We start from the raw sequence: 25,248 nt of genomic DNA, 5'->3' as shown, positions 1-25,248 counted from the left end.
TAGGTAGATGGTTAGGGTTAGGGCTCGGGATGAGTGTCAACACACCGATTTGGGTCGACACGCCTATGCTCCAGCAACCATGTTTCTGCAGCTACCCATTACTATGCTGGTCTGGTCAAGCCAGTGCAGCTGTCAACGTGTGTGCGCTGTGTGCAAATTGTGTTAAACACTTGGAACCAGCAGGCGGCGCTACAGAAACAGAACAACGCCTCATTATTAAAGTTACTTGCACCTCTTTCCGGAGTATTGCTGTGGAACTATTGTGGTGGTCAGCTGACATGGAATAGGTTATTTCTGTCACCCGAATTTCAACAGGATTATTGAACAGCAGCATCTTTCCAGGTAAGGTTTTTGGACAGAGGGACCTGCTGTTTAACACCATAACCGAATCAAAGTTTGCTTTGGCTTTGAAAGTTAAAAACGTTTCAAGGGAAAACAAATCCTAACAGTTTTCCTATTTTATTGTCACAAAATTCCTGAATACTCACAAGATAGATAAGGAAAACGTGAGCAATTTTCTTGGTCTGGATTACCTCCTTTGAGGACCCTGTCACCAACATCACAAACGAAAACTAACAAATGTAACTGGGTATATGTTTGCTATTTTTAACAACAAAAAATTACAGATTTTGTACAAATATTTGCCCACTCATCAACAAAAATTGGCATACAACAAAGTGAATTTACAGGGATCCTGGGAAAGTAGACTTGAAACTCCCATCTGCAAATGCTCATCCACTGGTGGTGACCTCAAAAGGGTAGTGCTGAGGGAAGTCGTGGATCACCTTCAGGGCTTCGTTATACAGCTCCAGGTCTGTGGGGGAACAAAGAGCCCACATGTCATGTGAAATGTTCAATGCCGTACAGCAGGCAGCTTGCTCAAGAAAACGACTTACCAAAAGGAATGCCTTTCTCCTCTCGAAGGATGTTATACGCAGTAGCCATTATTGTTCCTTTGTTGGACACCATACCGATAACCTCGACAATACCACTCAGCTCCTCGTCAAGCTATAAAACAAGATGCCAAATAAGAATTTGATGCCACAATTTTTTTCCCGTATGAGCTGCACGTTTAGTGAACCAAAAGTCTGAAACAAAAAAACCTTAAAAATGTTTCCAGTATTTATAATGAAAAATATTGGCAAAATCTGCCTTTGGGAAGAACGTTTCAATATTGCCATAAAATAACATTTCACTAAAGCAGAATAGAGTCAGCATTTATTTTCATACGAGATGATGAACAGTGAATCAATATTGGCCCATTTTACTTGGAAAATGTCTGCTTTGGCCAGATGGTAAGGCTATAGCCATGACAGTCTACCTCTGAATGTGCTGCACGATTTGCAAATCTATCCTCTGTAATGCAATTAATGAAAACAATTAGATATTAATTGCTGTAATTAAATGCCACTTTGTTAAGGCCAGTGCTAGCTTAACTGCTTTTCCCATTAAAGAATGAATTGATGGAAACCCAAAACCGTAGTTTGGACACTGTTGGAAGCTGTAGATAGACGGATCAGGAAGGGTTAGAGTTGAGCATTCATTCAGAGTGACAAATAACACTTTTATTGAGCAAAGAATCACAAGAAACAAGAGAACTTCTTGAAACGACCACCAGTAACAACAGAAAGTGATGCTCATTAGTGCAGAATTCCAGTTCATTTTTCCCTTTTCAAACGCCCCCCCCCCCCACTGAAAATCAAGTACCCCTACTCCTCTTCAAACAGACCTTCCCCGAGACCGTTCAGTGTGATCTGGCTCCATCTAGTGGAGGGTGTGAGCCTGACACATTGCCGATGAGACACCAGTCGGGCCTAAACTAGAGTGTAATCCGTGACCAGACGAGGCAGTTACTCGAGGCTGGTCGGTTTTTGAAGACATCAGCATGGGGGCAGTTACTACCCAGCCTTTGTGGTTGACACGTACCCCCTTATCCATCTTCCTAAACAGAGTAGCCCGCTCCTTGCTTGATTCTGCCTACAGAACGGGGTGAGGTCTTGCGTTTGGGAAATTGTTTCAGTCACACCATTTCTGCTACTATATTCAGAACGCGCGCGCGCACACGTTACTGCACGTGCGCGCGCGCGCGTAAGGTGCAGTGGCGGCCTGGATCACGGCGAGTCAGACTGCAGGGTAAGTACAGAAAGTTGCAAGACACCGCAGATGAGCACTACGTGCGCAGTGACGCACGCTGGTTTCAACGTGTGGCCCACTTACAGGTTCGTTTAGCTCGACGGCCGCCATCCTGCCCTCCCCGTCTGCGAGGGTGAAGTGTTTCCCTGCCGGCTGAACCTGCAGAGAGCAGAGAACACTTGAGACGAGGCGCGACGGAGCAGCCGCCCACAATCTGAAATGAAGATTATGAAACACGTCATGATTTCACTCTGAACATTATTAAGCAACCTTCTCCACGCGTCCAGTGAAGCAGACCGGCTTGTTTGTGTACTGCGGCAGCATGGACGCGTTGATTCTGGCTTTCGGGGCTTCGTACACGCCAGACATCTTCAGTCTCACGGCGACGCCGGAACAAAGCAAATCCGCGCGGGGAAGTGACGTCACCGGATATTTGTGAAAGCCAAGGGGGTGGAGTCTTTCTTCTTCTTCTTCTTCTTCTTCTTCTTCTTCTTCTTCTTCCGGGCAGCTAGTTTACTGGCGCATTACCGCCACCTTCTGCTCCGGAGTGTGGCTCAGACGACGTGTTTAAACCCCTTTTATTCATTTATTCTTTTTACTTATCTACTTTTTGTTGTTGTTTTGTTTATGTTTAATGTACTGTAATGTGGTTTCATTCTGTTCCGAGAAGGGGCCTGCGGGACGGGGTAGGAAGGAGGTAGAGGGGGGCAGGATGGGGGTAAATGGGATTTGGGGATGTTAAAATGTTTAAAATTTTTTTTTAAAAAACCCTGATTTTCCCACAGCCATCTGTAAGGTCACGACTTTGCAGGCACGTGCTTCATTGGTCGCTCGCAGACGTATTGGTTTTAACCGGAGGTGGAATAATAAAGCTCCATCACTGCTGCAGCGGTTGAGGGAGGTGCTTCACTTTGACCTTGGAGTCCTTTCATAGACTTTATATTGAAGCTTTTCTCTTTTATTGAATGTACTTTTTTTTTACCTGGTTGTATCTACAATATTTACACAGATATGTGTGTACAACTTTATATTGTCTTCAGAAACATGGTTATCATGTGCAATTGGATTAACAAGTCTCTGCATAGATCTTTTTTTGTTTAGCCTTGGGGAGGCGGTCCCATTTATGTTTTTTTTTTAATTTGGTTGTTCGTGTGTCTTGCATACCTGTTCCAAAAAAACTTGAACATCGGAAAATAAAGTTGAAATTTATATATATATCGTAGAGTCTTTTAACTGTAATTGTTCAGTTCAATTTGTTTTCCTTGAAAAAATTGAAAAAAAAGCAAACAAACACACACACACACACACACACACACACACACAATTATATCTTATCCTCCATGAGCTAGTCCTCCTGGTCCTTCTATAAAATTCATATCTATGTCAGCCACTTTAGCACCCTATACCTGCTTATCAAATTCAAATTCAAATTCAAATGGCTTTATTGGTATGACGTAACGATGTACATCTTATCCATCGTACCGTATTAAAACCCCCGGCTTGGCTTTTACCTTACAAGTACTGTATTTCTAACAAGGCCATGGGAGTACATTTACATGAACTATACCCTGCTAACCGGTTTGTTGCCAAGTTTACAGACGTTGATATGTCTTGTACCTTGTTAATCATAATACAGAAACCATCTCGCACTTGCTCTTTGATTGTGAAATATCTCATAAACTAGAAGAAGCCCGCTACAATGTAGCGGTTTGGTTCTCCACCCGTCTAAATCTCCCTCCTCTTCATCCTGCCAGCTAACCACCTTCCCCCTGCCCCTAAACCCCCCCCACTCCAACTCCCTCCGCCCAAATGCTCAGAATCATCTGAAATGCCGAGAAAAGTGGTTTTTAGCCGTTTTTAGAAAGTGCATATTTTGCATAATTATGCACAATTATTTTAATTTTCTGCTATTTTTTGGCCCTCTCTGGAACGATACGTACCACCTCCAAAAAAAATTAGGATCATAAGTGCATTTTTGCAAAAATGCATATATTTTGCATAATGCCAAAACATTTGTCCCAGAAATTTTTTATGTAGGTGAAAAAATCAAATATGCTCAGAGTCATCTGAAATGCCGAGAAAAGTGGTTTTTAGCCATTTTTAGAAAAATGCATATTTTGCATATTTATGCATAATTATGTATAATTTTAATTTTCTGGGATTTTTCCCCTTACTCTCTGAGACAATACCTACCACCTCCACAAAGAATTAGGATCATAAGTGCTTTAGTTTTCGGTCCCGCTATCTACACTAACTAACACACACACACACACACACACTAACACCACACACACACACACACACACATTCCAAAAATATAGGAGTAGATGTTGGACTGAGAGTCTCGTTTTTTTTAAGCTGCTCACTCTGTCGACTCCTTTAACATCGGAGATGTTATCTGTTACTTTGACAATCCAAAAGAGGTGCTCTTGAATATCTGATTAATTTCGTTATTTTATGTAGAACATCTTTTTGTTCAGAAACAGCAATTCTCTAAATCACTACCTAAGGTCACTCCTTTTCTCCAAGAACCGAACTCTTGACTTGAATCCCTCAGCCTTGTAAAACATAAATAAATAAAAAGGTAACAAGCTGGTGAATTTCTATGAAACCCCCCCCCCCCCTGAAACCTGTCTTGTTATTTTAGATTTGTACATATGTACTCCGGTTCTCTTTTGTTTTGTTGTATGTCTGTTATTTGTTTTAATTATATTGTTATCATTATTTATCTCTGTCTGATACCCTTATTGTATTCTTTTGACGTAGTTGTACAATTATGTTGAACATGATATGTGCTAATCTACTCATATATTTTCGTAATGTGTGTGTGTGTGGTTAGTGTAGATAGCGGGACCGAAAACTAAAGCACTTATGATCCTAATCCTAATTCTTTTTGGAGGTGGTAGGTATTGTCTCAGAGAGTAAGGGAAAAACCCCAGAAAATTAAAATGATGCATAATTTTGCATAAATATGCAAAATATGAATTTTTCTAAAAATGGCTAAAAACCACTTTTCTCTGCAATTCAGGTGATTCTGAGCATCTTTGATTTTTTTCACCTATATAAAAAAAATTCTGGGACTTAGAAATGTTTTGGCATTATGCAAAATATATGCATTTTTGCAAAAATGCACTTATGATCCTTTTTTTTTTTTTTGGAGGTGGTAGGTATTGTTCCAGAGAGGACCAGAAAAATAGAAGAACATTAAAATATAATTATAATAATTATGCATAATTATGCAAAATATGCATTTTCTAAAAATGGCTAAAAACCACTTTTCTCGGCATTTCTGATCATTCGGAGCATTTGGGGGAGGGAGTTGGAGTGGGGGGGTTTAGGGGCAGGGGGAAGGCGGTTAGCTGGCAGGATGAAGAGGAGGGAGATTTAGACGGGTGGAGAACCAAACCGCTACATTGTAGCGGGGTTCCTCTAGTACTGATATATTGTAGGAGTGCAGGAATGAGGAGACGGAGAGATCGAGTCGAGTCAATTCCGTTTACTCGCCACACAAAACGACACCGATACAGCGCTGTCTCCCCTGGCAACCAGCTGACCAACCGCTAGGCTGCTGCTAACATGGCTCCGCCCCGGAAACCCCAAGCAGTGCCTACGTCAGCACTCTGACCGTCTACCTTAAAGGAGCAGCAGCCCCTGCCGAATCTACCCTCAGTTGTGAATCACCACAACATGCCTGTTTTTTTCCTGTAAAAAATTATAACGTTCAATAAAAAAACCCGCCAGTCTCACCAACGGTCGCATGCTCAGTAAATAAATCTTTTAATATGACTTCCTAGGAGGAGCCTTTCGATTCGATAACGGATAATAACTAATACTCTTTTTCGGCACACAGGGGGTTTTAAATCAAACGCCTCCAATATTCTTTACTTCCCGTCCGTCATATCTCCCCGTCCCCGGGAAACGCATGAACGGACACGTTGGTTCCGGGGCCGCGCCGCCGGCGGGCAGCGCGTAACAGCGGAACCGCTGAACGGACGCCGTCGGTTTCTTCACGGCCGCTTGGTGACGATGACGTCACAACACAACACGGAATTCGCTCTCACCGAAAGTTGATCGTAAGTTGTGTATTGTCGACCGTTCGATTATGTAACGTCGGTCGGATAGGATTTAGACTTGTTTTGACGGTTGCGAACGTAATAACGCGTCGTAAGAACTCGGTAAGAGCCTCTGTTTCTTTGGCCCAACGCCAGTTAGCGCTGTCGGCTCCGCACGAGCTGATGTTGACGTTAGCTTTAGCTTTCTCAGCGTCAAGCTAGCTCTGATAGCACCTGAGCTATTATACTGTATTAGTAATTGTAATGATAATACTAATATCTTTATTTTTATAGGCGTTCTGTCAGAGCTAAGCGTTTGTTGGCTACCCCCCCCCTCACACACACACACACACACAGACACACACAGAGACACACACCGGTAATGGTTTGTAGCGACGTTAGACGCCATAACAACACTACAGGCTACACATGACAGCGGTAAGGCTCGAGGAGTTATGCCACACTAGTTATGTTGGTTGCTTTATGCAGTTCAAACATTATCATCAAACATTTAATCTGATTGTTTTTATTCAACACATTTATTCAGCATAACACAAAGAACTTACAACTGGAAGGAGATATGTACACAATTACACCTGTTTTAACAATCCTTTACACAGTACATACACGTGTATAGCACATACCTCCACCTGGGGGGGGGGGGGCATAAAACAAGTGCAATAGGACTACAAATACAAATAAATGCAATGAAAAAGAAGAGGTGACTAAAGTTGTGGCATTGCCTGTATTAATGGTGACCATCGTTCAGCAAACCTGTCTGTTCTCAGCTGTGGTCTTGCTGTGGTTTTCTCCATGATGAGGACATTTTCTACCCTGTCTCTCTCCACTGTGTTACGCTGGGGGGCTGCGGCTTCAACCACGAAACTGTTATATTTTTTCTTTTCTTTTTTTTTTCCTGCTATTAAAAGCAGAATTCTCCATAAAGAATTTAAGACACCATCTATCACAGTGTTTCTCAACCCAGTCCTCAAGGAACCCCTATCTTGCAGATTTTCTTTGCAACCCTGAATAGGTACCTGTTTGTAGTAATTCAGCAGTGAATGTCAGAGTTTGCACACCCTGCATAATTAAGTGCTGTGAGATGATTGGTTGAGTAAGTACAAGCAGAGCTACGTATGCAGGGTTACAATGAAAGTCTGCAGGATAGGGGGTCCTTGAGGACTGGGTTGAGAAACACTGAGATTCTATCATATTATCAGGAAGTATACCCAATATAAAAAGTGCTGGATCTAGGTTAAAGTTTATACCCAAAACCTGTTTAATCTCCCTCTGGACATTCTTCCTGGAATTCAGGAGCTTTGGGCAATCCCAGAATATATGTGTAAAGTCCCCCACCAATCCACAGCCCCTCCAGCGCAGTTCAGATGTATTGCTATATTTTTAAGTGATGATATATGGAGTGTTAAAATACCACATTTTCACCTTCCGGTCAAGTTCCCTCCATGCTGGGCTGCTGGTCAGTTTATCAAGCGCTTTTAAAACAGGGATTAACTTGCCCATGAACTCTCGTAATTTTAAGGACCATACCGGCGTTTTTGTATGTTTCTGCCCATTGCCCTCGAGTCACGTATATTTATAATTACTCCTGACAGTCGTCCGAACTATACCATACAGTTCAGCCTTTTAGATATTTTAGTGCCTTTTCCCGCCTCGTGGTTTCCATACATTTCAGTATGGAATGAAAATCAATTTACAGACACCTGAATCTTGCTTGTGATAGGTAATCCATCCCAGTGAACATTTTGAGGTGTTTATTTATTTTTTGTGTCAAAGTTGCGTTATCTTTGCAAGATAATGCCAATTATTCTAATAATTGATATTCTAATATTTAACATAATATTTAATATATTTAATATTTAGTATTATATTTGCTATAATAATTAATACTATCCTGGAGCAGATATTTAAAAATAGGAGCAGTGTTTTTCAAGAAAAATAGCTCCTGGAAAAACAGGTAGGTTGCTAACTTTTCTGAAAGCCCTGAAGCGCCAACCTGAAAGAATCAGTAGTTCCATGGCTGACCCTGACTGCCACGGCAGGAGGTTGAGCGGCTGGTGCTCTGGTGTAGTCAGAACAACTTGGAGCTGAACATGCTCAAGACTGTGGAGGTGAGAGTGGACTTCAGGAGACACCCCACTTGGTGAAAGCGCGGATTGGTTTCAGAAGTTTCCCGGGGCTCTCATTATCATTCATTATGCAATAAGGTCCATTATGCATTATGGTCCTTTATGGCTATAGCTGTCACTTGTAAGGTGTGTTGGGATACAACAGGCAGGTGTGAAGGAGGTAGTGACTGCCACTCTAAGATATTCTTTATTCTACCGACAGGCTGGAATCATGTTCAGTTTCCTTGGACTTCGTAAAGACTCAAAGAAATCATCAACCGAGAGAGAAGCAGATGGAGGCTTTGTTATTATTGGTAAGGAACTTTTTTTTGTGTCTAAAACAATAATTTTTTTGGCTTGTGGAATAAAGATGCTAAAAAACTAAGGCACGGCCGGCGATAGCTAGAATCTTCTAGCTAGAGTCATCTAAATGCTTGTTTATAGAACGTCTCCATAACGGTGTGAAACTGTGGCTTCTAGGCAAATGAGTCTCACTTAGTTATTGTACTTTGCTACATTTATTTTGTGTAGCTCTGATGTCTGGCAGTGTTTGCCCTACCATTACCTTGGTGGAGTGGGCAACTTACTGCTTCACCAAATGGAGTAAAAAAAAGTGAAATGGAAAAAAAGAATCAACATAAACGTATGCCTGTATGATTCGGTAGATTGGAAGTTATATTTGATTATGATGATGCTATTTTGGGAGGCACGGTGGCGCAGCAAGACAGTCCTGGTTTTGAGCCCCGGGTAGTCCAACCTTGGTTGGTCATCCCGGGTCGTTCTCCCTGTGTCTGTGTGGGTTTCCTCCGGGGGCTCCGGTTTCCTCCCACAGTCCCAAACACATGTAGTTCAGGTGAATTGGTCATACTAAATTGTCCCTAAGTATGTGTGTGTGTGTGTGTGTGTGTGTGTGTGTGTGGGTCCTGTGATGGACTGGCAGCGTGTCCAGGGTGTCTCCCCGCCTGCTGCCCAATGACTGCTGGGATAGGCTCCAGCATCCCACGGCCCTGGGAGCAGGATACGTGGCTTGGATAATGGATGGATATTTTAATCATAATAATACCCAATGATGATTGTGTTGTTATTATTGTTATAAGTTTTCCTTTAATTGAATATTGATGAACAACGTACACAATATGGTTAAGCCAAGCATACCAACAACATGTGGAAGAAGGGCGCAGGGTTTGAGGCAAAGAAGAAGCATATTACCTTTGCTTTGTCAACTGAGCCGTCTGGGGGTCTTTTAAAGTGAAACGAGACATTCTGGTGTTGTTTTTTTTTTTTTTAGCCATCACCGCAGTTCCACCACCCACAAGTAACTCTGTACAGCCGCACTGTGGCTCGAGTAGCCATGTAAGGGTGCGTAGAAGGGACAAAATGCAATTTAAAGGGGGCGTCCGGGTAGTGTAGCGGTCTCTTCCGTTGCCTACCAACATGGGAATCCTGGTTTGAATCCCCGCGTTGCCTCCGGCTTGGTCGGGCGCCCCTACAGACACAATTGGCCGTGTCTGCGGGTGGGAAGCCGGATATGGGTATATGTCCTGGTCACTGCACTGGCGCCTCCTCTGGTCGGTCAGGGTGCCTGTTCGAGGAGGAGGGGGAACTGGGGGGAATAGTGTGATCCTCCCATGTGCTACGACGTCCCCCTGGTGAAACTCCTCACTGTCAGGTGAAAAGAAGTGGCTGGTGACTCCATATGTATTGGAGGAGGCATGTGGTAGTCTGCAGCCCTCCCTGGATCGGCAGAGGGGGTGGAGCAACGACCGGGACGGCTTGGAAGAGTGGGGTAATTGGCTGGATACAATTGGGGGGGGGGGGACGGGGCCAAATGAGCTGGGAAATATCCGATATCGGCCAAAATCCACTATCGTGCATCCCTAGCTCAGACCATGTATGTCCAACAGTAAAGTGAATGCCCGAAACAGGACTAGTTAAGACATGGATGGCTCCTTCTCTGCTCCATCGCTGTTTGCATGAGCGGGGCAGGTCAAACTAAGCAGGGGCCATTGAAGTCAGCCAGTGGAAATTCCCCACAGGAGTGGGGGAAAGGCTGACAGCTGATTCCAGCAAGGCAGCACATCCACCCACCCCCCATTCGTATTGTGTAATCCAGGAAGAAAGAAATCCTCTTGGGGAGGAGGGCTTTGAAAAACAAAACCCAGTGTGAGGTGGTGTCCTGACACTAGGTGAAGCGTCTCCCGCTAGTGGGGGGTGGAGCTTGAACGTTTGGTCAGAGACCTGTATCTGGGGACAGCAGCAGGTGTGGAGTTTGAAATGTAAGAAATGTTTTTATACCTATACATATTCTCTCTCTCAAGTATAAATACTGTACCCTAGTTACAGTTAGTATTATTACCGCATTATTATATTTATGATGTTTAAGGTACAATATATTCTATGTACTAAGACAGACATTTGACTAGTTGATGTTAGATGTGAACTGTACATAACTGTTCCGACTTACATACAAATCTGACTTACGAACAGACTGAAAAACGGAACTGACTTGTAATGCGGGGGCTCCCTGTAAATGAAGAGAGGAAGTGGCCATAGCGAGAACAAACGAATCAGCTTTGCCGTTTTGTTGCATCTGGCATCATGAAGATAACTTAGACCGTTTGTCTTTTTGAGCTATAATAATGTTTGCTGGTTCGTTGCCACGGCTGCTTATGTTAGCATTGAGAATTTGCTATAATCTCTGCTCTCCGAGATGAGTCTGACCTCTGCTCTCTCAGCGCTGTTGGATCAGGACCAGGTCCTCTCGGATCCACTAGGGTATTACACATAATGTTAAAGAGACTCAAGACCCGTGATAAGAGAACTGGACCCGATCCGAACCCGTATGGGTCCTGATTCGGGTCTTGGACCCGTGAAGACCTCTACTCGGCAGATCAGGTTCTGGATGTTCCCCGCCGGCCATATCCTCTTGCTCAGCTAATGCAGGAGCAGCCTCGGCCTGTCTCTGCTGCATTTCTTTCGGTCGTATACTCTGGCTCGAATAAATACGGTTGAATATCCAAGTCAGCCCAAACACTTTAAATTGTATCGTCGTCCGTAAGATTCTCTGCACTCATACTGGGATGCCATTTTCACTGTTGGAAACGTAGCTAGTTTGCAATACAAGGCGACGAGAACAAGGGAGTTTTGTGTTTCTTCCCCCCCCCCTTTTTCTCCCCAATGTACTTGGCCAATTACTCCACTCTTCTGAGCCATCCCGGTCTCTGCTCCACCCCCTCTGCTGATCCGGGGAGAGCTGCAGACTACCACATGTCTCCTCCGATACATGTGGAATCGCCAGCCGCTTCTTTTCACCTGACAGTAAGGAGTTTCACCAGGGGGACGTAGCGCGTGGGAGGATCACGCTATTCCCCCCAGTCACCACCCCCCACCCCTCCAACAGGCACCCTGACTGACCAGAGGAGGTGCTAGTGCAACAACCAGGACACATACCCACATCCGGCTTCCCACCCGCAGACACAGTGAATTGTGTCTATAGGGATGCCCAACCAAGCCGGAGGTAAGACGGGGATTTGAAGCGGCGATCCCCGTGTTGGTAGGCTAGAATAGACCACCACACCACCCAGATGCCCCGGAAGTTTTGTTTTTGAGTGGCGTCTAGAGTGCGCCTCCTGGCTGAGGTGCAGGCGGAGCTTAGAAATTCAAGCAGAACTTCCATCCGTCCATTAGCTGAACCGCTTATCCTGCTCTCAGGGTTGCGGGGATGCTGGAGCCTATTCCAGCAGTCATTGGGCGGCAGGCGGGGAGACACCCTGGACAGGCCACCAGGCCATCATAGGGCCGAGACACACACACACACACACATTCATACCTAGGGACCATTTGGTGCGGCCAATTCACCTGACTTACATGTCTTTGGACTGTAGGAGGAACCCGGAGCCCCCGGAGGAAACCCATGCAAACTCCACACTGAGGACAACCCGGGATGACCCACCAAGGTTGGACTACCCGGGGCTCGAACCCAGGACCTTCTTGCTCTGAGGCGACCACGCTAACCACTGCACCACCTCCAAGCAGAACTTGCCTGTCATTTTTCCAAGTCACCAACTATGTCACTTAACGTCAAATGATGGCGCTGGTGCTGGAAGAATACATTTTGCAACTATGTCCCTGGGACACAGAGACATTGGCAACAACCGCAAGCATTTTTAACACTATATCCCCAATTTGGAAAGATAGAGATAAGGTTGAAAATCGGTGACGTAGTCCTTTAAGTGGTCCTATTGGGTAGCAAAGTGGCCCAGGTGTTAGAAATGTTGACTCACAGCAAGAAGGTCATGGGTTCAAACCCCAGGCTGTCCCAGGTCCTTTCTGTGTGGAGTTTGCATGTTCTCCTCGTGTCTGCGTGGGTTTCTTCCGAGTGCTCCAGTTTCCTCCCACCATTAAAAGACATGCATGTTAGGGCTAATAATCCTGCCTGTGCCCCTGAGCAAGGCAATGGAAAGAGGAACTGGATTTGGTCCCCGGGTGCTGCAGATGTCGATAAATAGGATGGGATAAATGCAGAGAACACATTTCGTTGTGACAAAATAGTTGACAAAATAAAGTGTTCTCCTCTGTAGTGTCTGTGTAGCTGTTTATACTTTGCTGTTATTTTTCTTCAGTAATTTTTTCTGTCTTTATTTCTTTTATTGTAATTTGATTCCGTCTTTTATGTGCTGCAGAACAGGAACCTGCTGTAAACCCATTTTAACTGAGTCAGACCAGTTTAAATGTAACACATTTTGTTAAAATGTAACACAAAATGTGTTACAAAATTCAAAACACACAGATGTTAAAATGTAACACATTTTAACATCTGTAATTTTACTTTTAATCTTTTCCTGTAAAATAATAAAGTAAAAGTAAAAAAAATAAAATCTCTACTTACGAGTAGTCATAATGTTTTCTAGTTAATTTTGCTCTCAATAACAAGGTAATGCTACAGAACAGTACACAAAAAAACTAAACTCACAAAAAAACTCTACCTCCATGGCAAATTACCACAATTTAGCTAGCTTTTTGGAAAAGTTGATTGTTGGTTTTATATGCTAAACTTGTTGAAAACTTGTGTTGTTCATGTTGACAACAGCAGTAAGTGACAGTTTTGGTACCAATTATGAGTTGGATAAGATTAAGGTCTGGCCCATGGCCCTGTTCTAAATGAACCATTTCCAGTTGACAAGAAGGGCTGACATCTTTCATTGTTGGGATCTGTGCCTAAGTGGGATGATGTAATGGAAAAAGATGCATACCTGTGACATTCAATGCACAGCATGACACGACCCTGCATTGGAAAAATGGTAAATGTAGTGTGAGCAACGGGATCGAAGTAATAGACAGAAAGCATATTCATTTTGGTTTAAATTGAAAATCAACGTAATCCCTGCTTTATCCTTTCAATGATATCTTTGCTCTCCAGGTGAGACGGTTGAGGAACAGAGGCAGAAGGTCCAACCCATGAACTTCACACAGCTGTCAACCAATGTAGTTGTGCACCCATCAAAGGTGAATTTCTCTCTATCTACTAAAGAGCCACAAAAACAGGATATAAAATCGTCCCAGGCTGTGACATTGCAGAGTAGTGTACACATCAGTCTGAGAGTAATGAGTAGAGGAGAATATAATGTGACATGGCTGACAATAGTCTTCTTCCTTAGGACAAGCATACCTTTTCTGAGACTAGTAGGTTTGTGGTAAGGAAACTGCAAGTTCCCTCATCCCAGCTGGCCTCTTCCTGCATGAAGCATGCAATACAGATGACACTTCTGTTCTGTTGGCAGGTGCTGGTTGGCTAGACTGGGCCAGTGTGCCAAAAAATGACAAGACCGCTCACCGTGCTGTCTTCAGTACTTGCATCTAACATATGGTGCCTTATAAGACCACCATTGGGCCTCTGATAGGGCTGGGCAATAATTCAATATTATCATTTATCATCTTTTAATGTTATTGTATCAGGATGACATTTGGATATTGTCATATAATACACAATTTTGTTCTCTAAATTAGTGATAACAAAAATCTATTACCTAAGATTTCTCAAAAAAAAAAAGGTCTGAAATATTTGAGGGAGTATTATTTGAAAAATAATTCTGTTTTGCTATTATGCTTTACATTATTAAACAGTTCAATGTGATGAACATATGGTAATTTGGCATATGTAACCATATGTAAGCAAATATCATTACACACACACACACACACACACACATATATATATATATATATATATATATATATATATATATATATATATATATAAAATCGATGTTGTGTAAAATTCCTTATGATTATCATGTTAATGATATTTTCCATATTTTCCATATGCTCGGATCCTCTACCAGAGGCTTGGGAGTTTGAGGATTCTGCACAGAATCTTAGCTGTTCCTAGGACCACACTCGTCTGGAGAAAGACCTCAGATGTTGTTCCTGGAATCTGCTAGAGCTACTCTCCCAGTTTGGGGGTCACAGCCCCTAGGGCTCCTATTACCACTGGGACTACTGTCGATTTCACTTTCCACATCCGATCTAGTTCTTCCCCCAGCCCTTGGTATTTCTCTAGCTCCTCATGCTCTTTCTTCCAGGTGTTGCCATTGCTTGGGATTGCTACATCGATCACTACTGCTGTCTTCTGTTCCTTGTCAACCACCACAATGTCTGGCTGATTAGCCAGCACTTGCTTGTCAGTCTTGAACTTTAAGTCCCACCGATCTTAGCTCTGCTATTCTCAACCACCTTTGACGGTGGCTCCCATTTGGACTTGGGGACTTCCAGTCTGTATTCAGTACAGATATTCCTTTATACTATTCCAGCTACTTGGTTATGCTTTTCAGTGCTTTCCAAGCTAGCATTTCACACCCTGCTACTAATTGCTGGACTGTCTTAGGGGAGTCTTTGCACAGCCTGCATCTTAGGTCTTGTCTGGTGTGGTCAACCCCTGCCTCACCCGATCTGGTCCTGAGTGCCTGTTCTTGTGCTGCTATGATCAGAGCCTCTGTGCTGTCCTTCAGTCCAGCTTTTTTTAGCCACTGGTAGGATTTGTCGATATCAGCTATACATCTTTTATCTGTTGATGGTACATCCCATGCAGTAGTTTGATCTTCTGTGATGCCTCCTCGTCTTCTTCTTCTTCTGCACTTTCTGTCTTCTGCTGCTTGAGGTACTCACTCAGCAGTTCATCCTGGGGGCCCCTCTTTCTGATGTTGACATCTTACATCAGGTTTTGTGAGGACATGTGTGTCCCACCAAAACTTACTGTACCTTTGACAACTATAAGCTCTGGTTCACAGCAACACTCAGGCAGCTTTGTTAGGCCAAAGAGGAAGCCTACAGGGGTGGAGATAGGAGCTGGTACAACAAAACCAGCAGTACACTCACAGAGGAGATCAGAGTGGCAAAAAGGTGCTGCTCTGACAAGTTGAAAAACAGGTTTTCTGCCAACGACCCAGCATCAGTCTGGAGAGGTTTGAAAGACCAACTACAGGAGACCCTCCCCCCACACAGCAGGGAACCATCAACTGGCTGATGATCTAAATGGGTTTTACTGCAGGTTTGAAAAGCAAATGTTCACACCCCTCACCCTTTCCAACCACAACACACAACCAACTGCACTCCCAGCCAGCCACTCTCCCCTCCCCACCGAACCCCTACCCACGCTCAGGATCTGTGTTGAGGACATGCGCCAGCTCTTCCAGAGACAGAAAACCAGGAAGGCACCGGGTCCGGCTGGCATGTCACCCTACTGTCTGAAAGTCTGTGCTGACCAGCTGGCCCCCATTTTCACTCTGATCTTCACAGATCATTGGAGCTGTGTGAGTTCTTCTGCTGCTTCAAGAGCTCCACTATCATCCCGGTCCCCAAGAAACGCCATAATCACAGGATTAAATTACTACAGGCCCATTGCCCTAATGTCTGTTGTCATGAAATCTTTCGAGGGACTGGTTTTGGCCCATCTGAAGGAAATCGCAGGCCCCCTGCTCAACCCCCTGCAGTTTGCCTATCGAGTAAACAAGGTAGTGCAGTCAACATGGGATTGCGCTGCATTTTCCAACACCTTGATTCCCCAGGGACATAGGCAAGGGTCCTGTTTGTGGACTTCAGCTCAGCGTTCAACACCATCGTCCCAGATGTCCTCCACTGCAAACTCCCCCGGCTCACTGTACCAGCTCCCATCTGCCAGCTGATTAAAAACATGACAGACAGGAGGCAGTGGTGAGGCTGGGGAAAATCACATCCAGCACCCGGGCATCAGCACTGTGGTGCCCCCCAGGTATGTGTGCTCTCCCCTCTACTCTTCTCCCTCTACACAACTGACTGCACCACAGGTGACCCATCTGTTAAACTCTTGAAGTTTGCGGATTACAAAACCATCTTTGGCCTTATCTGGGATGGTGACGAGTCTGTATATAGATGGGAAGTTGATCAGCTGGCCCTCAGGAGCGGCCATAACAACCTGGAGCTGAGCACGCTCAAAACAGGGGAGATAACAGTGGACTTCAGGAGGAGCCCTCCAACACTGCCCCCCCCCTCCACTCAACAGCACGGTGTCTGTGGTGAAAACCTACAGATTTCTGGGTTCCACAATCTCCCAAGACCTAAGGTGGGCATCCAACATGGACACAGTCAACAAAAAGGCGCAGCAGAGGATGTACTTTCTCCACCAGCTCAAGAAGTTCAACCTGCCTCAGGAACTGTTGATTCACTTCTACACTGCAATAATCCAATCTGTCCTCTGCACATCCATCCACTGTCTGGTTTGGATCGGCCAACAAACAAGACGTGGACAGACTTCAATGGACAGTTAAGTCAGCAGAGAAAATCATTGGTGCCAACCTGCCCTCCATTCAGGACTTACACACCTCCAGAGTCAGGAAACGGGCAGGTAACCACTGTAGACCCATCACACCCTGTTCCAACTCCTCCCCTCTGGTAGGCACTACAGAGCACTGTACCCCAAAACAACCAGATATAAAAACAGCTTCTTTCCGTGGGCTGTCATTCAAATGAATGCTTAACACTGTCAAATAAATCCAACCATTTTGTATATACTGTACTGTACATTTTACGTATACTGGTACACTGTCATGTCCATCTACTTCAGGCAAGTATGTAAGTAACCTGCTAACATTTATTTCAGCTGTGTTCGTTGTTTCATCCTGGATAGTGGACCTGACACCCAATAACCCTCAGCCCCCATCTTTCGCTTATTGTACAGTCTCAGGCTGCTGGACTTCGGGTGGAACCCTCCATGCATTGTGAGGCGTTTCCATGTCCTGATATCTGTGGCCTTTAACGCCTCCTTTGGCCAGCTTATTATTCCAGCTGTGTATCTGATGACTGGTAGAACATATGCATTGATGGCTTGGATCTTATTCTTCCAAATGAGCTGACTCCTCAGGACCTGCCTCACTCTCTGGAGGTATTTGGCTGTAGCTGACCTCCTTGCCACCTCCTTGTGATTTCCATTTGCCCGTGGAATACCCAGGTACTTGTAACTGGCCTGTAGGTCTTTTATCCTGCCATCTGGTAATTCAACCCCTTCAGTGCTCACCACCTTTCCTCTTTTTGCCTCCATTTGGCTGTACTTGTCCAGTCCGAATGACATCCCAATGTCGTCGCTGTGAGGTGAATCAATGAATAATGGCTCTCTCATTCCTGGCATGACAGCTTGATGTCATCCATGTATAAGAGGTGGCTGATGGTAACTCCACTTCTGAATCTGTATCCATATCCAGTCTTTGTGATGGTCTGACTTAGGGGGTTCAGGCCTATGCAGAGCAGCAGCCGGGATAGTGCATCACCTTGGTATATGCCACATTTGATGGTTTTCTGTGTGATTATCTTTGAGTTGGCCTGTAGTGTTGTTATCCACTGCCACATTGAGTTCTTGATGGAGGCTATTAGTGTGCTGTTGGCTCTGTATAGTGCCAAGCACTCCAGTAACCAGGTGGTTGGTATTGAATCTCAGGCTTTCTTATAGTCAATTCAGGCTGTGCTCGGGTTGGTCTGTCTGGCCTTATAGTCTTGGGTGACTGCTCTATCAACAGTAGCTGATGCTTTGACCTTCTGGTATTGTTCCCAATTCTGAGTTCACTCATGTATTGACTCACGTGCCCATTCAGTTTAGCTGCTATGATGCCTGACAGGATCTTCCATGTTGTGGAGAGGGAGGTTATTGGCCGGTAGTTTGAACATATTGTACTCTTGTGGGGATCCTTCATGATTAGTATTGTTCTCCCCTGTGTTAGCCAGTCAGGGTGAGACCCTGATGTTAGCAGCTGGTTCATCTGTGTCGCCAGGTGTTAATGGAGTGCTGTTAGCTTCTTCAACCAGTAGACATGAGTCATGTCCAGGCCTGGTGCAGTCCTGCTCTTCATGTTTGATACTCACCTTTGGATGTTGGCCACTGTGATGATAACTAGTCCTTGTTCTGGGATATTGCTGTGGTCTGCTCTTAAGCACACCAGCCACTGTGCATTGGTGTTGTGTGATGACTCCTTTTCCCATACTATATCTTCCCAGTATTACTCAGTCTCTGCTCCGGGTGGGTCTGATGTTTTTTCCCTTGTTACTCTCCAGCTGAGAGTACACTTAGGATGGTTCTTTGAAGAACAGGCCATTTACTTGTTTGGCTTCTACTTCTTTAGTGCATCTTTTCAGCCTGGTGGCCAGCGCTGTGAGCCTTTGTTTGACAGTTTCCAGGACCTCACTTATGGACAGCTTGCTGTACTTCTTCAACCAGAACTTATCTTTCATCACACCTTTCTACACCTCTGTTAACTGGCTAACATCTCTCCATGCTGCTTTGAGCTTGGCTTCCAGCCTTCTCTTCCATGGAGGGGTACTGATGGTAACCTGTGTTCTTAATCCTGTACCCAAGCATCTCCAGGATTATGGTTGCAGTGGCATATACAAGCTCATTGATCTCTGTTATGGTGGCAGTTGAGATGTTGCATAAGGCTGTGTTCACATCCGTAACATTAGCAGCTGGATCACTCAGTGGGTAAGAACGTTGGCTTTCCTTGCCGGAGATTGGATATTCAAACCTGGTTGGGACAAGTCTCCAGTAAGAGTCCATGACTCCTAATGCTATTCAAGCCAGCTACCTCGGATATGAGTGAGAGTAGCATGAATAGAGTCATACCAGCTCAGACTTCGCCCGGGTTAACAAAGTCTGTGTCAGGGCTGGGGAAACCAAGGCAACCTGATAATAAATGGGCTACTCTAACAAGACATTCATGGACAAGGGCTGAGAACCTGGAACTGATGGAATACTACTATAACAGCAGACCCCTGGAGAGGGGCTATATGAAGCGAATGTGGGAACTGTGGACCAGTAGGAGACCTATTATTATTATTATTGTTATTTCTTTCATGTTCCCAGTTTTACATCCTGTAGAGCCATGTTCAAACTATGGACCTGGGGCACTAGAGGGCAGATGTCACTTGATTGACAGTACTCGTCGTAATATGTGGACTGTTCCGAGTAGGGCGATCTTCTGGATTGCACAGATGTTGATGTTTCCTGGGATACGGTTGGTGAACTTTTCCATTCCCTTCTTCATGAGTCCTAGAGCTCTGATGACCTCTGGTGTTGTTTCGGTCTTCATTCCCCACATCCTGTTTATTTCAATCTCCACGTCTTTGTACTTGGTCAGCTTCTCTGTGACTCTCACTGAGGTTTTTTTTTTTTTCAGATGGTATTGCCATGTCGATGAGCATGCACCTCTTTTGCTTCCTTTCCTTGATAACTATGTCGGGCTTGTTGGCTTTTATCTGTCTGTCAGTGTGGATGGGCATGTCCCAGAGGATGGTAACATCATTGTTTTTAGTGACCATTTTTGGCTGATGTTCATACCACTTCTCAGTCGTCTTGATCTTGTAACCCCTGCAGATTTTCCAGTGCAGGTATGCTGCTGCTTTGTTGTGCCTGTACATGTTCTCGGTCTTTGCCAGTTCCGGGCAGCCTGAGACAATGTGGTCGATGGTTTCTTCCTACATTCCACAGATTCTGCATTTTGGGTCTGTTCCATCTTTGATGATGCAATGGTGATAGGATCTGGTTGCCAGGCTCTGGCCTTGTGCAGCGATTATCAGGCCCTCCATCTCTGCTTTCACCTCGGTACTCCTCAGCCACTGGTGTGTCTTTTGTTCGTCCACGTCTGCATCTTTCATTCTTTTTGGGTACTTCCTGTGCATTGCTTTGTCCTCCCAAGTTTTTCGCAGTTGCCACTGGCCATGGTGTTTTGCCTTTTGCTTCACTCGTTTGGCATAGATGATAGTTGCCTCATTTTCTGTTGGTGGGGTTTCTGGGACATCAAGTTCTTTCTTGAATTGTGCAGCTTCTTTATTGATGGAGTAGATTTGATGTTTTATTATTCGGAGGAGTGGGTCATCTGTTTTTGTCAGGTATGCATCCAGCCCGATAGTGGTAGTCTTGAAGGTCAGTTCGAGTTGGACTAGGCCTCGTCCTCCTGAAGCTCTTGGTAGGTACAGCCTGTCAACATCTGCTTTTGGGTGGTGCATCTTCTCCATGGTAACCATCTTTCTTGTCTTGGTGTCGAGTCTCTTGATGTCGTTCAGTTTCCAATTGATGATATTGAAGCTGTACATCACTACAGGTATTGCTAGGGTGTTGATAGCTTCAGTCCTGTTAGCCGCATTGAGTTTGCTCTTCAGTACCATACGCACTCTCCTGTGGTACTCTTTCTGGATCTTCTCCTTCATGGTTGAGTGTTGTATGCTGTCTCCTTCGTTCACTCCTAGGTACTTGTATGTGCTATCTTGGTCTAGCTCTTTGATTACGGTGTCAGTGTCAAGGTCTAAGTCTGCAGTCTTGGTAAGTCTTCCTTTCTTGAAAGTGGCTTTGGCACACTTGTCAATTCCGAATTCCATTTTGATGTCATCGCTGAAGGTCTTGACGATGGTGAGTAGACCCTTCTGCTGATTGTTGTCCTTGGTAAACGTCTTGAGGTCGTCAGTGTAGAACAGGTGGGTCAGTTTGCCATTCTGTGATTTGTACCCATAGCTGCTGTTGTTCAGTAGATTGCTGAATGGTGCTAGTGCCAGGCAAAAGAGCAATGGTGATAATCAGTCCCCTTGGAAGATTCCGCTTCTGATGTTGATCAGTCTCAATGTTAATGACCCTTCCGCATGATGGAGATTCAGGGTGGTCTTCCAGGTCTTCATGCTCTCCGTGATGAATTTGACAGTTATTGGGCAGACTCTGTAGATCTTGAGGCTCTTCTCTATCCAGGAGTGTGGCATGCTGTCAAATGCCTTTCTGTAGTCAATCCATGCTGTTGACAAGTTATTTTTCTTCGATTTGACCTCTTGCAATATGGCTTTATTGATGAGTAGCTGGTCCTTGCATCCATAGCTACCTTACTTACATCTCTTCTGTTCTGCTGGTAACAAGTTGTTTTTATCGAGGAAGCTATAGGTCCTCTCTGTGATGATGGAGGTGATGATCTTGTACATTGTTGGTAGGCGGGTGATGGGTCTGTAATTCTTTGGGTTCTGTGTCTCCTCTGTCTTTGGGAGCAGGTACGTGGTTCCCCATGTGAGCCATTTGGGACATTTCTTTGGATTCTTGATGATGTCATCGTAGGCCCATGCAAGGTCTTCGTGGATGCTGGGAAGGTTCTTGATAATAATAATAACAAACTGCCCAGGTTCTTTGGCAGGTTATTATTATTATTATTAGACCTATTATTTGGGTTTAATCAAGGACAATGTCAAAACTGAATGTGTGAGTGTGCTACAAGCTTGAGGGCCATGTAGTGGTATATATGACTACTAAAGTTTTTTTTTCTTTTGGCTGCTGGTCATACATGATGTGAATGAGCAAAATACTTGTTAAATAGGGACTATACATAACTATGAACACTGCAGTCCAACCCAGGTGTCGAAGCTTTGTGTTATTTGGCTGCTAGAAACGGGAACTCTAGGTAACAGAAAACAAAATAGGATGTGGTGCCCAAGTGGGCACACACAGGCTCTATAGGATCTTTCAATGCACCAATCCAAAGGGATTACTAATCTGCAGACTGAACTGTAATACTGTGTTTGACGGAATAATGTTTGTCTGTACAGAGCACAGATATGGCTGGTTGCAACTCACAGTCAAGTGCATGTGCACTGAAACCCATTCTTATCCACATCATGGCATGGTCGAGTGAGGCTTGTCTGAGATTACAACTAAACAGCCTTAAACTTGCAGGAATCAGCACAAGTTGTAGTTACCAATTTAATCAGCATGCTTTTATATATAAGACACATTTTCTGTTCAATACGGTATCGGGAAAAAGTCCCTTTAACTAGTCAGCACTGTATATTGTAACTATGTTTGTCTGCTCTTCTTTCCAGTCATCTTGCGTAAGCCCAAGTCCACCTGCCGAGGCTGATAAGCTCCCTACAGCTTCACCTGTCACGGTACTGACACCAGATCCTCCGGCTGTGGATGCTACCCCATCCCTTCCAGATCTCCTTGGGGATGTCCCTTTCACACTGGCACCCCATGTGCTGGCCATGCAGGTGGGGTTCCCCCTAAACCCTGATGTGCTGCTTTCTCTGGACACAAACTATAATCTGGCCAATTTCCACTATGACTTCACCCTGGAGAACTCCGTGCTCTGTAGCCTGTAGTCCCTGATCTGTCAGAAAATCCCTGTCTGGACTGTCGGGGGAGCTGTTGTTCATCCATTACAGATTGTAGTTAAACATAAGCAAGGTTCTGATCCAATAAGAGTACATATGGCAGTCTGGTGTTGTTGAAATTGCACAAGGCATGCAGAGAGAACACCATATAAGAACAGCATAAAGTAACTAAGGTGGACAATTGTTAATTTGATCTTGTCATTTCATTGCATAGGCTGAAGGTATTCCTGTTGTAGCGAACATGTACTTATTTGTTCTAGAATATGTAAATAATCTAGCATACAGCAGAGATGTTGAGGATGTGCTCCAACCTAAAATCACAACTTCTACCTTTGATCATCACTTCTACTTTTCGCTTCAACTTCTGTCTTTGACCACTTGAATTAAGTACATTGATCAAAACTCTTTTGCATTAATGGGACATTTTGCAAATGAACAAAGTAAATTCCCAAATAACATCATATGATCATTAAGTATTTAACAAAGTTGTGGCATGAAGACTAAGGTCAGGTCCCTTGAATCATTGGTTACAAAATAATTCTAACATATGGAGGTCGTTTCAATGATACAACAATGTGTATGACTATTTTCTACAAACTAGGCTTACTGTCCACACCAAAAACTTTTAATTGGAAATAGTGTTGTCGTCATGTGTTGTCCACACTTTTTACATTTTATTGGCTGGATCAGATCAGTGGGCCAGCCCTACAAAATGCAGATCTCCCTAACTGACTAACTGACTGACTGACTGACTGACTTGAGTGATCGGTTTGACACGACTGGGCCCCAGGATCAGGTGACTGATGGTAAACATGGAAGTGGGAATTTGCTCTGCCAAAATGAATCGGCGCAGCATGCTAACGAACGGAATATGTCGCTGCGTGTGGATACTACTGAAATGCTGAGGACGAAATATTTTGCTGTTCTTTCCACATCTGGTTACCCACTGTAACAGTCCAGCATAGAACAGACCAGGAGAGAAACCAGCTCTCCATGCACCAAGAGGCGTGCCGGAGAGCGCTCAGTTAAAGCACTTAAGGAACGATCACTCTGATAAAACACTCACAGGCGAATTCACAAAGAATGGAGTGCGGTGGCTGATGGCACCATGAAGTGCACATCATTTGCAACCGTTACCTGCCCCATCTGAAGGGTCACAAAAGATATTGCACTAAGGATATTACAGCGCAAACACGCCCATGAAGTTTCGCAGCTGAGTGCAGTTTACTCTTGTTTTGCGTCTGATTGCAGTTACCCATGTGGTAGGGTATAAATGGTGGCTTTACACCAAGAACACAATAGACAGGTTCAATGTCATCAAGTGTAGTGAGGATTGTTAGACCTGGCAACCTGTATCTGCCAATGATTTCGGTCTCAGTTAAATCAAAAAGTGATAGTCCGCTTCGAAATATCCACTCACTAGCACGCCTGGCATGACGATGTCTTCGCCTGGCAACACCCACTGCTGCCACGATCCCTGGAGAGTCTGGGCGTCAGTTTCCACCACCTCCCTGAAGACGCTGATCATGTTCACTCTACCTGCGTGTGGCTGTTAGTGCTGGTGTTTGTGAATTGGGACTATTTTCACAATGAGGCTCATTTGCATAGAAAGCGGCCAATTTTGTGCCAAAATATATGCATATTACTTCATTTAAATACGTTCAAATGGCACCGGAGCACCGAGACGCTATTTGCTTGGCAGCACAGTTCGGGGTGCATTGTAATTCCCACAGCACCCTTTGTGGGGGCTGTGGGAATTACACGGTTTCCTTTTGTCGTATTTTGTGCAAGTTTAGCAGCCGCAAAAGCCGCGCAATCCTTTTGTGAATTCGCCCGTTGATAGGGTGAGAAAGACATCCGCAGGTAGAAACAGATTAGACAGGAGGGGCAGGGGGAGTCAACAGACAATTAAAATAGTTATAATTACAATTAAATGATCTTTCAAATCAAACGCCCCAAGTGGAAGTGGAAAGTGTTGTTCTTGTAACTGCATTTACATCCCTTTTTTTTTCTTTTCTTTTCTTTTTTTACTTGAATGTAGCTTAACCCTGTCATGTGATGTGCTACTTCAGTACACTTTAACAACACATGTTACTGGGACAACTACACAAGATTGCAGAGGAACGTTTAATATCCAGGATTTCACATTACAGACACCACCATTGACTGCTCCTGTAGCAAACTGGCCACAATTATAAACGCTGACCATACATGCTCCAGCCATATACTGGGTTTTGACCTAGTCTTGTTTTTAAGAACTTTTAACACACACACACACGCAC

At 44.4% G+C, this 25,248-nt stretch overlaps 2 protein-coding genes across 3 annotated transcripts; one reads left to right on the top strand and one right to left on the bottom strand.

The window, feature by feature from the left end:
• Nucleotides 1-446: 446 nt before the first annotated feature.
• Nucleotides 447-2,567, bottom strand: rpa3 (replication protein A3). Its single transcript, XM_056298751.1, has 4 exons — nucleotides 2,404-2,567; nucleotides 2,218-2,292; nucleotides 897-1,008; nucleotides 447-814 (listed from the first exon to the last, which is right to left on the bottom strand). Exons 1-4 carry the CDS (start codon nucleotides 2,500-2,502, stop codon nucleotides 732-734), a joined length of 369 nt encoding a protein of 122 aa, XP_056154726.1. The 5' UTR covers nucleotides 2,503-2,567; the 3' UTR covers nucleotides 447-731.
• Nucleotides 2,568-6,149: 3,582 nt separating this feature from the next.
• Nucleotides 6,150-25,248, top strand: umad1 (UBAP1-MVB12-associated (UMA) domain containing 1). 2 transcript variants are annotated; one of them, XM_056298473.1, is made up of 4 exons: nucleotides 6,150-6,206; nucleotides 8,535-8,625; nucleotides 13,731-13,816; nucleotides 22,676-25,248. In XM_056298473.1, the coding sequence occupies exons 2-4, from the start codon at nucleotides 8,544-8,546 to the stop codon at nucleotides 22,952-22,954; spliced, it is 447 nt and encodes a 148-aa protein (XP_056154448.1). In that variant the 5' UTR covers nucleotides 6,150-6,206; nucleotides 8,535-8,543; the 3' UTR covers nucleotides 22,955-25,248. The 2 variants fall into 2 exon arrangements, with proteins under 2 accessions (XP_056154448.1, XP_056154449.1); XM_056298474.1 differs by lacking the exon at nucleotides 6,150-6,206 and adding an exon at nucleotides 6,227-6,308.

This window comes from Lampris incognitus, chromosome 18 (genome assembly GCF_029633865.1).
Source record: "Lampris incognitus isolate fLamInc1 chromosome 18, fLamInc1.hap2, whole genome shotgun sequence".
Taxonomy (NCBI): domain Eukaryota; kingdom Metazoa; phylum Chordata; class Actinopteri; order Lampriformes; family Lampridae; genus Lampris; species Lampris incognitus.
Note: the sequence above shows the minus strand (reverse complement) of the source record. Positions and strands in the feature narration are given on the sequence as shown.

Bases quoted from the DNA above. Each gene is read 5' to 3' on its own strand.
- rpa3 (XM_056298751.1), bottom strand. From the start codon at position 2,502: ATGTCTGGCGTGTACGAAGCCCCGAAAGCCAGAATCAACGCGTCCATG. The intron at 2,293-2,403 runs GTTGCTTAATAA...TGCTCTCTGCAG, and splicing joins TCACTGGACGCGTGGAGAAG to GTTCAGCCGGCAGGGAAACA. The intron at 815-896 runs GTAAGTCGTTTT...GTTCCCCCACAG, and splicing joins GGAGAAAGGCATTCCTTTTG to ACCTGGAGCTGTATAACGAA.
- umad1 (XM_056298473.1), top strand. From the start codon at position 8,544: ATGTTCAGTTTCCTTGGACTTCGTAAAGACTCAAAGAAATCATCAACC. The intron at 8,626-13,730 runs GTAAGGAACTTT...TTTGCTCTCCAG, and splicing joins TGGAGGCTTTGTTATTATTG to GTGAGACGGTTGAGGAACAG. The intron at 13,817-22,675 runs GTGAATTTCTCT...TCTTCTTTCCAG, and splicing joins TAGTTGTGCACCCATCAAAG to TCATCTTGCGTAAGCCCAAG.